Source organism: Manduca sexta, chromosome 9 (assembly GCF_014839805.1).
Source record: "Manduca sexta isolate Smith_Timp_Sample1 chromosome 9, JHU_Msex_v1.0, whole genome shotgun sequence".
NCBI lineage: Eukaryota > Metazoa > Arthropoda > Insecta > Lepidoptera > Sphingidae > Manduca > Manduca sexta.
Genome location: NC_051123.1, coordinates 2,548,791 through 2,565,530, shown reverse-complemented (window position 1 = coordinate 2,565,530; position 16,740 = coordinate 2,548,791). Strand labels below are relative to the sequence as shown.

The following is a 16,740-nucleotide window of genomic DNA, read 5'->3' as shown; positions in this document are numbered from 1 at the left end:
GGTATTGGCAAGAGCGAGACTTCCATATTCCACCATAGAAAACGCAACAGCTAGCTGCCATTTCTCTGTAGTTTTGATGAGAGTCATTTTATCCCACAGCAATCACGCAAACAAACTCACGTATGTTATCCCCGAAGGAGTAGGAAAAAGAGCCACATGCAGCCATGATGATGATGAGACCTATTACCATACCGAGCACAAATACCAGACTCAGGGCTGATACTGAGTCACTGGCGCCGCCAAGGTTATTTTTAGGGAGGTGCATCTGCATTTACTCACTATAGTAGGAACTACATATCATCATTTTTTTTTTCAGATAAAAATCGTGCAGGTGTTTGTATATGCTAAACCAGAACAAAACCCTTGTGACTGATAATTCCCATTGTCATTCGGTTACATTTATTGTGATTTGTTCTAGACAGAAGGTTCAAATCCGAGGCCTCGGTAATTCAGTTGTACAGTAATACAACTACGCTACTGGGACAATTAGAAAAGTGTGACTCTATCAGTTCAAAAGTCTAAAAATTCTTGCAATTATGTTTCGGAATATCAAAGCAAAGAATGTTTTGTTTCTACTATTAAACATAATGTTTCACTTAGTAACGTGTTAAAATGTAATAAAGCCAAAGTAATAAAACTATATATTTATAATGGACTGATTGGACATCAGGTCGAAATTTTGGCTCCAAAAGTTATTACCAATAATTGGTAATAAGTCGTTTCTTATTTGCAATGTTCGTGTGACAAGACGTCACAGCGTCCTTAGATATATTTACAAAACGAATATATTTACAGAAAATAAGCAATATTTGTATTAAAACGTGCAAATCATGATTTGGAAGTTTTATTTTTTCACGGTAGATTGTGTAACAATCACATAAATACTAAATAATATGCTCTATTGAATAAAACAAAATATTGTGAAAGGCTTATTTTATTCAGTCTTATAAATTCAAAAGCATACAAATATGTACAATATTTACAAAGTTTACTTAACTTCTAATGACCCATTTTATTATCTAGCATGCACTTAACCTAGGTCTCGGAATCCATTTAACTTGCCTTTAACTGTTAACCAGTAACAACGAAATCGAAAACGTATTGAACCCTTTACATGATTAGTTTATTTTGGAAGTTTTTAGTAGAAAATTTTGTAGTACTATATGTAAATCTAATTTAAAATATGTCAAATGTTGTTATTTAGTTATACAATACAATTCTAATTACTGTATTTACTTAATTTCAAATTATAGTAAACGCCATTTTGAATCACGTATTCCTTATTCAAAATATTGTCAAAATAGGTTTAATTTCTTATCAGAACCTCGATCAGTCTATAAAAAAATAGTTGTGGTTATCTCACTTTATTTATAATCAACATATTAGACCTCTAGATGTCGTTAGAAAGTAATTAATACATACTCAAAGTGATGCTTTTTGTAATTAAGAGAAAATCGTGTTCAAGTCTCAAATTGGCCAGCTACGAAAACTATCACAAATCTCGTAGCCTATATAAATATTCACTTTTCATCCCAAGAAAATTAAACCTACAATCATTTAGTTAATTTAGTTAAGTTAGTTAATTAATAATATTACACTCATACTTTACACTTTACTCATATACTTGATACTAATTATGATGTGATTTCAAATTAAACTGCGTTCCAAAATGGCGCTAGGAATTATTTAAATATAAATTTCTACTAAATTGGTAGAATATCCTGTACTATATCACAGATTACTGCATTCTAAATTTGACTTCACAATTATTTTTGATAAAAATTTATACCACGATGAAAAATTTACTACATTTTTACTATATTCTTAAAATATATGGTGTTTATGGTTACACTTGGTATAATAGTAAGGTTTTCGTATGAGGGCGTCTATTTCGTCGGCAGTGAGGTCTTTGCACCCGCAGGAACGCTCCCTCCGATCGGTCTGAACCAATCTTTCACTCAATCTGATGTGAAATGGACGTTTAATACGTTGTTACCGGCTTTAAGTGCGAAAAGGGGGTAGATAACAAGTGTGGTATAATGTTTATGGTAAAGTATGGTTTAAAAATTATCCGCAATTTTCAAACGCATGCATGGAGCTTGATTTTATAATGTTTGTACCAGATGTTGTGGTATCCACCCCTTTTTACGGTTTACACCTACCCCTGTTGTCCCCTCTCGACCGTAGTGTCACTGAACTGAATGGAACAGTCGCGGACCGCCATATTGGGACGAAGGAAGTCTGAGAGTGTGGCGGCGTCGTTTGCCATTTTGCGGTCGAATGGGTAGCCCATCGCTTGTTTGTCTGGGTACTTGCGGTCGCGGATGCCGCAGTACGATGCCGCGTCGTTGCAGGAGCCCACGAGGTCTTGCTCGATCTGGATAATGGTAAAATAGTAGTTAATTAAATAGGTAGAAAAGTAAAATAGTAGTTTGGTAGAATTCTTAAGTTAACAATACAGACAAATTATGCGAAATTATTAGGCAAACGTTTATGAGTCCACTTAGTGTTAATTAAGTCATAATGTTAAAATACTAAAATCATAAACGAGGGGTATTGTGAAGAGAAAAATATGTCAATACAGTGCTATTTACAGCAACAATAATCTAAACTCACCCTATCGTTATTCCAGTTGGAAATCATAACAAACAGCACCACAGGATAGCCCTGGGCGGTGCCCTTGGGTATCAGCATGTGGTGTGGCCACCCGCAACCGCAGAAGTCGAACTCGGCGGCCCCGGCGGTGCCCGGGTCTCCGGGACGCTCCGACTGGTTGCGGAAGGTTCGCTCGTACGGGATGGTGACTGAAGAGTCCACACTGCGGCGGCGAATGGTGTTGGTGCCGGGACGGACTGGAAGAAACGGGAATGAAAATTGGTTATGAATTACTCAATATGCCTCGCGGGAATAGCCTTTAGGAAGACCTTTTACAAAATAAAAGACAAGCATTCGTTGTTTTAAAAGTAAAGCAACTTATCTGTACGTTTTTCTTTGCATTATAAACTAGAATTTATTGTGAGAAATCTTTCTGATATTTTCGTAAAGGGTGTGTGATGATTAAAAAGTAGAATATATATAAGTAGACTTGGCCAGTTAATAAATTTTAGCATGTCAAAGTGACCATAGTCAAAGTAATAGACAATATACCAGGTACCATCCCACCTCTAAAGGGTTGGTGGGGGGAGTAAATATTTAAACAGGTTCTGCTCCCTGCCACATATTCCACAATTATCAGATAGAAAAATTATTAGATATAAAAATTAAGACTACCGCCAAATGTACTCACGTGCTTGCGAGAACTTGTCAAGCTCGATCATGAGTCTCCTCTGCTTGTTGAAGGACATCGGCTGGCCATTGTCGTCCACCTTCGGAGCCATGAAGATGCGCACCGTACCCATCAGATTGCCACCGGTGGTGTTGTTCACCTCGATGCTGTGGCGGAAAAGTGGTAATATTGAAATGAGATGGGAGGTTGTAAAACAATATGGGATCAACATGGCTAATGTAATGGGTAAATAGCTATTGACTCGGCCCGAAAAAGAAAACATGAAATAGTGGCCCATTGTACATCATAGATTTACGAAATTTATATCAATTATTATTGTATTGTATTGTATTGTACTGCACTGCACTGCACTGCACTGCACTGCACTGCATTGCATTGCATGGCATTGCATTGCATTGCATTGCATTGCATTGCATTGCATTGCATTGCATTGCATTGCATTGCATTGCATTGCATTGCATTGCATTGCATTGCATTGTATTGCATTGTATTGTATTGTATTGTATTGTATTGTATTGTATTGTATTGTATTGTATTGTATTGTATTGTATTGTATGTATTGTATTGCATTGCATTGTAGAGTATGCGTACACGTATTGGAACTCGTCGTGCTGCAGATGCGTGAAGCGCGCGAGCACGCTGCCGCGCGGCGTGAAGTCGAGGCCGCGGCCGAGCTCGACGGTGCTCTGCTGCCAGAGCGTGCGCAGCGTGTTGGGGCGCGCGCCCTCGATGCCCACCGACGACACGCGCACGCCGGGGAAGTCCAGCTGACAACGTTAGTGCAACGCAGTATCACACATTTATTCAATGTTTTCTTATATATATATTTATATATACCATTTTTATGTAGTCTTATTCGACGTGAAAGGTTAACACGGTATGCTTTTTTCACATTGAAGTATTTATTTCATAAGACCTGAACATGATGAAAAGAATAACAATGTTAATATTTACCCTCTCGTTGCTGTAAGGCGTCAATTTTTCCTTGTAAATGTTGAAGACGTCGTCGACGAACCGATGCCAACGGTAGAAGAAGGGGTCACGCATGGCGGTCGCCGAGTCGCCCATCACGCCGAATTGTTCCTACAAAAACAAATAATTAAACTAATACTCTCTTTTCAGGTATAGGCAGGCATCATAATATACATTTAGATATAATACAGTTTCACTATTAGGCATTAAATATAACTAAAGTTGTTGAAACATCTAGGTTTCGCTTTCTGGCTTATAAAGTGCTTGTTTGCAATTTATAAATTATGAGATTATGCTATGTTTTTTTAATGGTTTAACAAAATTAAGTTTTGTCTTTCTAGTCGTAGGATTATAGAGCGTGCTTTGGAAGGTCGATTTTTAACAGAACATATATAAATTTTGCGCTAGTTTACTCTAGTTCTTAAGGTATGCGATATATTAGCTAGTAAAAAGAACAAAATAAGACTTCAATTGTTATTGTGAGATTCCAGACTCACCAGATGCCTATGATCAGGGTCGTGGGTGTAGGCGGCGAACACGTGGCCCATGTTGTGCAGATCGCCATAATAGCCCCTGTTAGGGCTAATGATGGACGACTCCATCAGGTTGCCCAGCATGTCGATTCCCGTCACCTCGTCTAGGGGCAGTTCACGGCCGTTGGGCTGCGGGACAATCATATTATTTTATTTAAGAAGGGCCTAAACCAAGGGCAGATCCAGCTTTAGGTCTGGGTTGTCATAGCATACAAAATATGTACGCTTCGCTTACCATCAGGTGAACGGCGGGCTGGTCACGTCATTCAAAGCAATAAAAAATAATTAATAATAAAGACAAACTCGCGTGTATATAAAACTATTGAAATATTTCCGCTAATGTAAACGCATCTGAAAGTCTTTGCGCAATATATTGGTGCAAGACCTTGCTAGTCTGAACATAGCCTAATAAATTCTACAAAGATCATTACCATCTTGATAGCCATCTTCTGTATGGCTTCTAGGAATTGGTCCCTCCAGGTGAACAGCTTTCTCACGTCGATCTTCACCTGATCCACGGTACGGTCGAGGTTGCGAAACACGCTCCCGGCGAACCTGATGGAAGAAACAAACTTTCACCTAAAACCGTACATAGATTAGATCCTGCGCTTCTGGAAGGAGTTGGGTTGGCTAGATCCATAGCCAGCATCCCACGAAGAACAGCCCAACCTGCTACAGGCTAAGTGAAAAAGGAGCCCCTCAACATAGAACAACATAGAACATAGACTACAATATTAGAGTACGCTAACCGGTTCGCTATGCTGCCTTCTGCGAGGCAAAGGCTCTACCACGGAGAGGGTTTAGGCTTTAGTCTAGAACACTCATCTAGCGCGGGTTGGCAGACTATTATCGAAATTTTTATGAAGAATTAATTTTCAGATAAGCTCCCTTGACGGGCATTCTCGCGTTCATAAATGATAAAACTAAGCTCTCGGCCTTAAGATGCCCGGATCCCTAGGCGTTCGGCCTGTTCACAACTCCCAAGGCCACAGATTATTCAGTAAAGACAGCAATTTATAGTTAATACTAAAGTGAGTATTACCTAGGAGGCCAGGTCCTGCTGGCCACCTGCGAGTCCAGCTTGGGGAAGTAGCCCTCCTCGATGGGAGCTGAGAAGTCAGAGAACGGCTTGACTTGGGGCAGACCGTTGCACATACGCTCCACGTTGTACCTGCAGAAATTGTTGGAGTATGTCGATTGATTGGGTTGATTTGATTGAATATACATCGCACTCTTAATAAAATAAAGATAATATATTGATCGTCCGAAAAATCAACATTTTACCAAAAAAAACAAACTGGTAACGGTCCCGTCTACGCAAAATGAGCTTACAATGTCTTGCTAAATTATAATATAAACAACCAAACTAAACGAAACACGAGTAATAGTTTTTCTAATTTATTTCATTTGTATAAATAATAATTGTTAACGCTCTTAACTTTCATAAATTTTCAGACAGAAAATTGACTACTCTGGACTTCAGAACTGACACCTTTCCACCACCTTTCTCAATATATATTTTTAACTCGGACCCACCTGCCAATAATCTGCTGGTGCATGTAATAGAAGAGCTCTCCCCTCCTGTCCTTGTTGACGATGCTGCGGTCTGCCGAGTCGAAGGGGTAGACCAAGTGCCAGTGCCAGTGGTGGAGGTTGATGCCGATGTCCTCGCGGAAGTACGCCACGCGCTGCTCCGGCTCGGTCGTGTTGGCCGTGTAGTTTATCGGCACGTTTACTGGCATCTAAATCAATATTTGAGGCTAATTATATAAAATAAGATGGAAGGATGATAATGAAATAAGGTTGGAACATCGAAGAAAAGCATTTGTAAATTAAGGAATTACTAGGGGAGTTCCGATCCAAAGGGTAAGTTAATAATAACATTGAGGATTTCGAAGACTAGAACTCTTGTTATTACACTACCAACCTTTTAATATTAATGCACGAAATCTTAGGTAATTTTTTTTTTTAAATATTTAGAAATTACAATATGAATTGCAAAGAAATGTTTATAATATATATTACCTACGAAAGGCTATTATAATAATACACTCGCAAATCCAATTACCCACTTCTTGCTAATTCTTAATCTCGTCTCTAAAATAATCGACAAAATACCCACAAAAATCTGATGGTAATACAATATAATGATTTTTCCAGTAAAGAACAGCACCTAAATCTATAATTATTTATTTCTATTGCTAAATTTCCATACCCTGCTTCCGGAGATGACGACGTTGGACACCTCCCTGGCGCGGAGGAACACCTTCGAGTCCATAAACTTGTCCGGGAATGTCTCCGCGAATGTCGGGATGGACAACCCCTTCGTGTCAGGCCTGAAAACAAAAACAAAACGAAGATCTAAATAAAAAAAAAATGTAGATATGTATAAAAATCTCTCCGGAGGTAAAAGTTTATTTTGTAGATGTTTTTGTTTTTTTTTTTGTTTAATTATTATTAGCATTTGCTTACGGCTTCGCTCCCGTAAAAATGTTTTCCCGCGATAAAAAGTAGCACATATCGATATATATTGGGAAATCGTCAAAAAACTAATTTCTGTTTGCGATCTTTTTTTAAACTGCTATAAAAATAGAAATAATTAAAAATAGTTATAAAATGAAACCAATCACATAAAAAAACTAAAAAAAGAAAAGGTCGCAAACATAAATTAGTTTTTTGACGATTTCCACCAATCGACAATTTTAGAATAGGTAATTATTTTATAATATTAAGAGTGCGCATGAGGCATAAGACTCGGGAAGATGGGTACCTGTGCAGGATAGCGACGGAAAGGCAGTAGTTGAACATGTAAGGGTTGATCCTCAGCTGGCAGTACGAGCACACTGACTGCAGGTCCTCCACGTCTCTCATACCTGCGGAAAAAAAAATACATTACACAACAAATAACAAACTTACAGTATCTTTGCTGGTAATAGGATATATTTATTATCCGCCCGGTTACGTACCACCGGATATACACGCCTGTGTATATTTGTGATCCCCAATTGTGATCTGTGTGGATCTGTAGACGATTATCACTTGTTATTGGAATTTGTCCAATTGGTAGACTTCTCATATGTGAGAGTCTGCCTGGGTAGGTACCATCGCAATGGCTATTTCTGCCGCCAAACAACAATGTGTTCCGATTTGAAGGACATTGTAGCCAATGTAACTATTGGACATAATGAGACTCAACATCTCATGTCTCAGGATGTTGAGCGCAGTAGAGTACCAAACAATACTTTGTAATTTAATGTGTTGGATGGTGTTTCCCCTTGGGCGGTCGTATCGCTTACCATCAGGCGAACGGCAAGCTCGTCTCGTCATTCAAAACAATAAAAAAAAAGCATAGCAACATTTCTGAAAGCATACCCATAAAGATATCAATAAGTTTTGCGGCCATTGTGCGGTGTTTGGGAACGAACAGCGAGAACTGGTCATTGTAGGGCAGCTGCATGGGCACCTCGAGGTTGGGCAGCGTGATGTTACGGATCGGGATCCGCTTGGTCGCTTCGTTGCCGAACCGATTGCTCAGCGTGTTTGATAGGCTCTTGTATTTGTCCGGCTGGGAAAGGTATACTCAAATTAATTTATATATATAAAAATGAATCCCTATTTCCCTTGGTCACGCCATCACGCGTGAACGGCTGGATCGATTTCACTTTTTTTTGTTGTGTTTGTTATCGTTAGGAGAAGGTTCTTATGAAAGAAAAAATAAAAAAAAATCGCGGAAAATTAGAAAATTTAAGAAAACTGTCATTGTTAGAAATAACTGTCAGCGATTGACAGAATGCGCGCTGCAAATTCATAATTAAGACGGGACGTCTGTCGGTTCAGGTAGTAATTAAATAAATTAGTTCATTTAGATCAAAGTTATGTTCATACTCACTCATGCCTACTATCCCTAAAGGGGTTGGCAGAGGCGCTACTGGTACACCCACTTCCCGCCGTGTTTATTATGTCTCACGATGCGAGAAGGAGCGAGCCTACCTCCATATCGGGCACAAATAACAGATAATTGTATAAAATCTAAATATCATTTTACCCGACCTTAGCACTGTAGTCGTACCATAATACAACTACGCCACCAATTCTCATATTATTATTAATTTAATTCATGACTAAGCTCATAGGTGGCGCTAGTTGACAATTAAAAAAAAATTAATAAAGCGACTTAAAATGCATATTTATGGTCACAAGTTAAATTCAGTGCCTACAGAAATAGATATCAAAATCATTACGCGTCCTTACTTCTCTGTAGTTAGGTAAAAAATATGTTTCAAAGGAACATAGTACTTACATAGTAATGGTCAGGGATTTCGAAGACAACCTTGTCTTCTCCCTTTTGCATGAAGCAAGGCTCATTTGGCCGGTCGAAGAAATACAACAGATTATTTTTTGCATCAGTCATCTTGCTTTCTTCAGACCTGAAAAAAATAAAATCATATATTTATCTATGTACAAATGTTCCTACAGATACCTACTACAGACAAAACTAAACTTTTTCTAAATTCTTTTACGAATATGGTGCTACATAACCCCTTAATGCTATCAGTTAGTTTCCATCCCGGCAAAAGTGGCTTAAACCATGGGCAATAGCTGATTTGTTTATAAACTGGTGTCAGTTCCAATACAATATCCCAAACTATTCTAATATATAAAGCTGAAGAGTTTGTTTGTTTGAACACGCTAATATCAGACACTACTAAACCAATTTTGATTTTCTCTAATAGGAAGCTACATAACTCCCAAGTGCTCTAGGCTACTTTTATCTCGGAAAAACCTTTTTACGCACGCGCAGTCGCGAGAAAAGCTAGTATTAAAAAGAAATTAACAACTAGGTATATTATCATAACGAGTTCACAAAACTCAGCACGCGAACACATAGTTTTATATGAAATATGAATAAAAAAATAATAAATTTAAAAAACACAAAGTAGTAAATACTAATAACCATTTTGTTTATTAACCTTTGAGAACTACAAGGCACGCAAACCTATGCCCTCGTGAAACACAGAATTTGAACCCATATTTTCTTTTACAGAAGGTTTAAAATATAAATGCAATATGTAGTGTTTATGATTTTACTGTTGGTATAAATAACTCTAACAATATAATATAAAAATTCCAGCCCCGTATTAAATACTGTCGCAATACTCAGCATCAGCCTCTTCTACTACGGTAAGGGATTGATAAATCAACTAGTGAATAAATATTTTAGTAACCATTCAAATTCAAAAAAAGAACACACAAAATAATTAAAAAGAATCAAAGTTGGTTTTAAATCATAAATCAAGAATATAAAATATCACCCTGATTTTCACCACACAATTACAAAAAGAGAATCTCTTGCTCGCGTTAGTTTAATCGGTACAAGGCTCAATAATACAAAAAAATCTACGAATTACTTAGAGATGATAATTATAATTAGAAAGATAGAGAATAAGAATAGCTTTCTATAAATCGTTTATTTTATATCTTTAAATAATTTGTTCTAGAAATTATTGAACACACTAACTTAGTTAAGATTTACGAAATTACTAAATAATGTAAACAGTACTCACCAAAACTATCAGGAAAATACAAGTAGACTAGGTTAAGTTGGGTTGGGTAAGCCGTGAAACACGGCTCAACTGTGCCTCTGTGGGGTCGACCCCAGCTTTTATTTGGTAAAGCACACGGCACAACGACAGCGTGTGCAACGATATCATAGTGTGGTTTGGCTATCGGGGCGTTGCGGACGTCCTGTTATTTTGGACTTGCGGTTAGATTATGCGATTGCACGACATTTTGAATATGGCTTGTATGGAATATACGGAGCCATTTAATTATAATGAGGACTCATTAACATAATTAGGTGATTAGTTTGTCGTATGCAATGATCCGTCTTAGTATATGCGACCGCTTTATCTATTTCCAACAATAACAACAGGCAAGGAGTTCAGGTAATCGCTTTCCGTTTCAGATATTGCCCGTAAGTACAAACGGCGCCAGTGTAGCATTAGGCTTACTACATATTACTTTATGGAGCGAAGTAAGCTCGTGAATGATGCGTGAACTATCTACGCCTCTACCGACCTCTACGTAGCTAAAAGCGTAACTTTATCTATGAAAAGAAAAGTTCAGCCAAGATTATATTATTATTATTATCCACACCTAAACATGATATTAGTATTGATGTGTATTGATACTATCATTAGCGACATAAGTATTTACATGGTATTGCTAGTTGAAACACTAAGGGCATTTCGTAATGTATTTTGTATGCACTATATACGTATAAGTAAACTGTAATCATTTAATACTTATATTATAGGGCGACCAAACACCAACATTAAAATTCCAAATGGTAAAGAAGAGTGCATTCAGCATTAACTGCCGGATAAGATTTACTTGCATTGTGAAAGTCTCTAAGTGGTAGGTAGGTCTCTCAGATGTTATGAACGTCCATCTGGGTATTTATTACATTTTTTTTATATATATCGCAAGTTCTGTTGTTAAAACGCATTCCAATTTGTGTACTTAACACACGATAAAATAGTTTGAACTCGCCTATATCCCACGCTGCGTCTTCATATTATGAACATCTTATAGAGTTGACTCTACGCCTCCACGATTTACGGGGCTTTTTTCCATCCCATTAATTGGTAATACGTATTGCAATAGTTAAGAAAAGTAACTTGAAATTTTAAAGGAGTATACTTTAAGAAATTTTAGATTATACGATTCAAATAATTACCCACTTCATAGTTAATGTAGTAAACTTATAATAGTGACATCTGTAGGAATTAGTGTGAATTTGTTGATAAGAAAATATTTATTTACCATCGCTAATCTGGGAAGTCGCAGTGCTGCAGTTAGGTCAATAACATTATTTTACTTATTCTATTGTAACACTAAATAAACACGACACTGAGCAGACATAAATCTCACATTTTTGTAAATATACGCTTACTTAATTCTGTGCCGCGCCGCCCGGTGTATTAAGAATGTAGAGCTTCATGCTATAAAGAACTTTTAACTTGCCTATCAATGTGTATTGAGTGTTTTTTTTATTTCTTTCAAGATAATAATAATATGACTTTTATAAGTATGCATATGAATTGTGTAGACAAAATATGATAATTTATTTCTGTAGAGACATACTTACCTAATGGATTATGCATTTCAAATGCCTGACGGGAGTTTTATTGGTATCTATGTATGTAGTTTACTGCAATTGGAGGAATAAGATGTAAAATGCATAAAATTTTATACATTTCGTATTATCTTTACTAAAATAATATGCAAATGCGCAATCCTTACTCGGATGAAGTGTAACTATTCAAATTTACTTACACCTTTTAAAAGTATTAAGCTTACCTGTGTCCCTTAAGCCTCATTGCTATTCGAAGAATAAAGGCAGCCTTTCTCATCCTATATCGATTTATATTATGTTGCCGAGCACTTCAACCGGCATCAGAGGAAGGCTGTAACTAGTTCAAGGCCGTTTCTACTACCTATGTACCTCCACCCAGAGTGGGGAAGCTGTATAAATGTTCGTGTCTATTGTGTTAATGTTTTCTTCTATTTATACTGACTGAATTTTACATTGAATTACTAAATGAAATCATACATTTGTCTTTACCTCTGCTAACATTATGCCAAAAATTATTCATGAATAACAAATATATTCACTAAAAATCACGGTTTTAGATTTCTGATTTTTTAATCATTTCGTAGTTTAGTGCGAATATGATATGTGTGTGTATATCTGACTGAAAGTATGATGTTGCCGCTCTAACAAATTCTCCTCGTGTAGTTGTAGTGGCGTAGAGCATGTAACATTAAAATTACTTTTTATTCATATTTATTTCCTTTGAAATGTACACTTTTTTATATTATATTTATGATCAGAACAACCTGGATAAGTACTCTGAGATAAGTACCACCACAGTGTCAATTTCTACCGTCAAAACAACAGGGTGTAGTCACTGTTGTGTTCCGTTTTTAAGCACATTGTACCTAGTGTAACTACTGGACATAATAAGACTTAACATCTAATGTCTCAGGCTGGCGAGCGCAGTGGAATACCAAACAATACTTTGTTCAAGGTGTTGGATGGTGTTTCTACTGTTTATGAGCGATCGTATCGCTTACCATGAGGCAAACGCAAGCTCGTCTAGTCATTCAATGCAATAAAAAAAATGGTATGTATTGTTTTCAGGAAGTAAAGTATGTAATTTTATTTACAAATGTCAAAATGACCCCGTATATAACATTACTGTGCACAATAGATGTTTTGATAGTAATTGTTTTATGCGAAACAATATACCCAAATTTGGACTTGTTGATAGAATTACTTGGATTATAGATGTCTGTTTAAAGACATACAACCATTTATACGGACAGAGATGAATAATAATAATAATTCCTCCTCCCCTTCCCGCTGGTGTCTAGCGACGATATGCGGAATTTTATTAAAATAACACTTTTGGTAAATTTTGGTCATTTGCAAAGTATCTCCTCTCCGGCTTTTACCGCTTTTACGGAAACCGAGAGCGAAGCTTAAAGCGCCGACGACGCCCCAAACGCTCATTTTGACGCGTACACGTTATTCTAATCAGACCCAAACTAAGCTTTTCTAGAATGGTTTAATTTTATAAAAAGCAGTTACAGAGGTACAATATGGACATCGTTTGCAATAATCCTGGTACCTAAATGTATTGCAATTTACATTTAGTATTCGTAGTCCTACCTCCTAGCATCTAAAACGCGAGGAAGAAGCTAAAAGGTAGCTACACTATTGTTAGAAAGGTACTATAATATTAGAACTAACATATTCTCACATATTAGAACTAATATAATAACTACACTGGGACTGCCTCGGTGGCCTAGTTCGCGGTACGACAGCACTCTGAGGTTCGAATCCCGGGTCGGGCAAAGTAATATTTGGGTTTTTCAGCTTAGTATCAACCCGGAGTCTGGAATTTGTGCCCGATATGGCTATAGGCTCGCCACCTATCACATTATGGGACGGAACACACTTGACGATAAGTGGGTGCCCTGGTTGCGCCTCAGCAATCCCCTTCGGGGATAAATGCGTGATGTTGTGTGTTTGTGTGTGTATAATAACTTCACAATATTTTCTAAATTTTCTATTTCGTACACGCTCATCTCACGCTTTTGTCCCCGAAAGGGTAAGCAAAGGCGTCATTAATGCACCCATACCCAGACACGAGATATAGCTACCTGTACCCTACATATTGAGCTGCTTTGTTTCTACCATAAATTTAACGTCCTCGTAAATCATCTTGTAAGTACAGTTTTGTATCATTGTCTTATCAGGTAATACTACTGGAGAGCAGATGTATCAATGTGTTCCACAGAATGACGTCACGTTTGTAATTAACAATTGTATAATAGCCTCACGTATTCATTATCACGCGTCTCGGTAATGTTATTTGCGATGTAACATCCCGCGAGAACTCACCGCACGGCGCCAGACGCTTTCAACGGGAATGTGGAAGTCAAAAGGAATTTTAATTGACCCAGTTTTACACATTTAAAAGTTTATTTCATCTATCAAACGGAATACACAACTAGGTATATCTTTGGTACATGAATTTTATATAAGAAAATAGTGTTTACAGGTATGTATGTAGAGTACTGATACAAAGCAAATAAAACGGTAGCCATACGGTTTGTAAGAAAGTTTAATAATCATAGAAGTATTTGAAAATATCTCCAGTGAATGTATTAACAAAGAAATTAAACAATAAATTTAGTTAGGTACTAACATAATTATGACTTTTACACTATACTAGGTATAAGTCTAGGAATAATTAACTAAAATTTTCTTTAATATAAATACACTAGAAGTGAATGTTTCATAAAGTCAATATTGATCCTTAAGTATAGCTAACACAGTACAAACATACATCAAGTGCGCCGGGGACTAAGAAGTGAAGACAGTCGACGCAGCTAATGTCCAGCATCGTGAATAAATATCGACAGTGTAGAGGCTCGTGTCAAACACTCACTCACTCACGCATACACTCAAGAGGACCTCACGCTCCATAAATACAATTTGAGAGCTCTGTCGTCGGCCGCAGGCTGACTCGGGCCGGGGCTAGGCTGTGCACCTACTGGGAATGTGACCGGCGCCGAGGAGCTGCACGGGCGGCGACAGAAGTTACTGAACCCGATAATAATGCGTCTGCTGTTAACAAAAAAATATTGAGAGTGCACGACACTGTCTAACCGCTCTTGAACAGCAGGATTGCGACTTGGCCGAGGTAGAAGTAGATGAAGTGGCGAGTCTCGTGGGTCACATACGAGCCGAAATTACGGCCTACGATGCAGTGCCATGTCGGATTATACTTCTTGTCAAACTCCTTCTTAATAAATGCAGCAATGTCCTGTAAACAAATTACCATTATATATTTACCATTTCTATGTTTAATGAATATTACTAACCACAACAGGAAAACCACTACTATCACCATGAGAATCATTGTGAACAGACATGTTCTCACGACCAATTGACAGTATTGTCTGCATTCAAGCCGTAGCAACATCCTCAATGGATACTACCAATTTAGTACTAGTGAAGAGCTATAAAGTGAGGACTTGTTACCGTTACATCATTTACAAGTGATATAAAGATTAAATTCCTTACCTTTTCAATGTTGAACTTCTCAAGTGCCTGAGTGGCACAGTCAACAGCATCCTGCTGCATCTCCTCGCTCATGTCCGCATTCTTGATCACTGCTTTGCGATCGCACATCTTGTCTGCTTTTAGTCTGGACAATAAATTTTACCAGTCAAAGGCATATCATTTCTGTAGTTATGATATCATGCTATCACAGAACTGTTTTGAAAGAAACAACAAAGTAACAACATGTACCGGCTCTAATTTAGATAAACGTGTTTGTATTACGATAAAAACCGAGCAATGGACTGCACCAAGTTTTCTCAATTATTTGCATCGATTGTGATTACCTAGTGGGTTATCGGCTCGCGACCTTTCAAACGACTAATAGATAACATTTGAAAAGATTGATTTTCCTTCGCACTGCGCCAGAGGGGGAGACATCGATTTGTTTATTTTCAATAACAAGCTATAAATAACCTCCAGTGAAAGGTCAAGCGCGAAATCCGGGAATTCAATGCGCGCCCTTTACAAAATTGCGTGCGAAACACCTACGTCCGCAATAATGTTAGGGGGGCTTAATTTTTGGTCACTCAGACCCTTTTGGACATTACCTGGTTTCTTCACCGCTCTGCGAAGACTTTTTTGTTGTAATTCTAACGGAAGCACTGGCGCTAATACCCGTCATCAAGAAAATTAGAAACGAGGCACCCACGTTCAAGTGGCTCGAGATCGAAAAAGATTGAAACTAATCCTAAACTAGATTATTCCTATAGAAACACGGCTAGTATAATCAATAAAAGCGATTTGATGCACATTTTCTTAAAACACTGCAGATATAAATCGTTCAGAGTTTTATACAGCTTCATATATTTTCGCGGAAACAATGGAAATCACTGTAATTATTATAAAACATTATGCAGGGACATTAAACAAGCACAAAAATAAAGAAATACTCACTTTTCCTTCGGGTTACGAACAAATTCTCACGTAAAGATTTTGATAACCAGATTCAATGCCTATTGAGTATTGCCTACTTTCCAGAGGATTCTTTCACAGGCTTCTTTCAGCGAAAATATCTTGGTTCACCCACCAGAGGGCGTTCTAAATTCAAATACATTCGAAATATAAATTTTATGGATGCGTTCTTCACCATGTTATGTTACGGCCAATATTATTAGATATAAATGAGAAAATCTTTTGTATAAATTTAAGCATATTGTCAATGATTTTAAAAAGTTTATGTAAATTCTATTTTATTATTTTGACCAAAACTGTGTATCTCCGGAACCTAAATTTGTTTATGGTACACATAT

General features: G+C 37.3%; 3 protein-coding genes across 6 annotated transcripts in view; all 3 read right to left on the bottom strand.

The window, feature by feature from the left end:
• The window catches only part of LOC119188876, a 28,010-nt gene that overhangs the window by 3,205 nt on the left and 8,065 nt on the right, over positions 1-16,740 (bottom strand). The window contains exon 3 of one of the 2 annotated variants that reach the window (XM_037437003.1): positions 3,343-3,347. The exons of the other annotated variant lie outside the window; for it this stretch is intronic. The gene's annotated coding sequence lies outside the window, so the exon portion shown is untranslated. The remainder of the gene's footprint in view (positions 1-3,342; positions 3,348-16,740) is intronic. 2 annotated transcript variants of the gene reach the window in all.
• LOC115448915 (phenoloxidase subunit 1-like) lies at positions 919-10,495 on the bottom strand. Of its 2 annotated transcripts, XM_030176541.2 has the most exons (15): positions 10,356-10,495; positions 9,092-9,218; positions 8,164-8,356; positions 7,562-7,664; positions 7,007-7,127; positions 6,328-6,533; positions 5,834-5,962; positions 5,223-5,346; positions 4,756-4,920; positions 4,241-4,369; positions 3,878-4,053; positions 3,287-3,432; positions 2,617-2,852; positions 2,163-2,377; positions 919-1,951 (listed from the first exon to the last, which is right to left on the bottom strand). In XM_030176541.2, exons 2-15 carry the CDS (start codon positions 9,200-9,202, stop codon positions 1,825-1,827), a joined length of 2,181 nt encoding a protein of 726 aa, XP_030032401.1. In that variant the 5' UTR covers positions 9,203-9,218; positions 10,356-10,495; the 3' UTR covers positions 919-1,824. The 2 variants fall into 2 exon arrangements, with proteins under 2 accessions (XP_030032401.1, XP_030032399.1); XM_030176539.2 differs by having other exon boundaries at positions 919-2,377.
• LOC115448928 (dynein light chain 2, cytoplasmic) lies at positions 14,469-16,728 on the bottom strand. 2 transcript variants are annotated; one of them, XM_030176559.2, is made up of 3 exons: positions 16,385-16,728; positions 15,452-15,575; positions 14,469-15,191 (listed from the first exon to the last, which is right to left on the bottom strand). In XM_030176559.2, the coding sequence occupies exons 2-3, from the start codon at positions 15,557-15,559 to the stop codon at positions 15,030-15,032; spliced, it is 270 nt and encodes an 89-aa protein (XP_030032419.1). In that variant the 5' UTR covers positions 15,560-15,575; positions 16,385-16,728; the 3' UTR covers positions 14,469-15,029. The 2 variants fall into 2 exon arrangements, with proteins under 2 accessions (XP_030032419.1, XP_037292906.1); XM_037437009.1 differs by lacking the exon at positions 16,385-16,728 and adding an exon at positions 16,039-16,127.

Excerpts from the sequence above, each read along its gene's own strand:
- LOC115448928 (XM_037437009.1), bottom strand. The coding sequence starts at position 16,112 with ATGACGGGTATTAGCGCCAGTGCTTCCGTTAGAATTACAACAAAAAAG. Across the intron at positions 15,576-16,038 it reads CAGAGCGGTGAAGAAACCAG|ACTAAAAGCAGACAAGATGT; the intron begins GTAATGTCCAAA and ends TTTATTGTCCAG. Across the intron at positions 15,192-15,451 it reads AGAAGTTCAACATTGAAAAG|GACATTGCTGCATTTATTAA; the intron begins GTAAGGAATTTA and ends ATTTGTTTACAG.
- LOC115448915 (XM_030176541.2), bottom strand. The coding sequence starts at position 9,202 with ATGACTGATGCAAAAAATAATCTGTTGTATTTCTTCGACCGGCCAAAT. Across the intron at positions 4,921-5,222 it reads AGAAGATGGCTATCAAGATG|CCCAACGGCCGTGAACTGCC; the intron begins GTAATGATCTTT and ends ATTGTCCCGCAG. Across the intron at positions 3,433-3,877 it reads CACGACGAGTTCCAATACGT|CATCGAGGTGAACAACACCA; the intron begins GTACGCATACTC and ends TTTCCGCCACAG.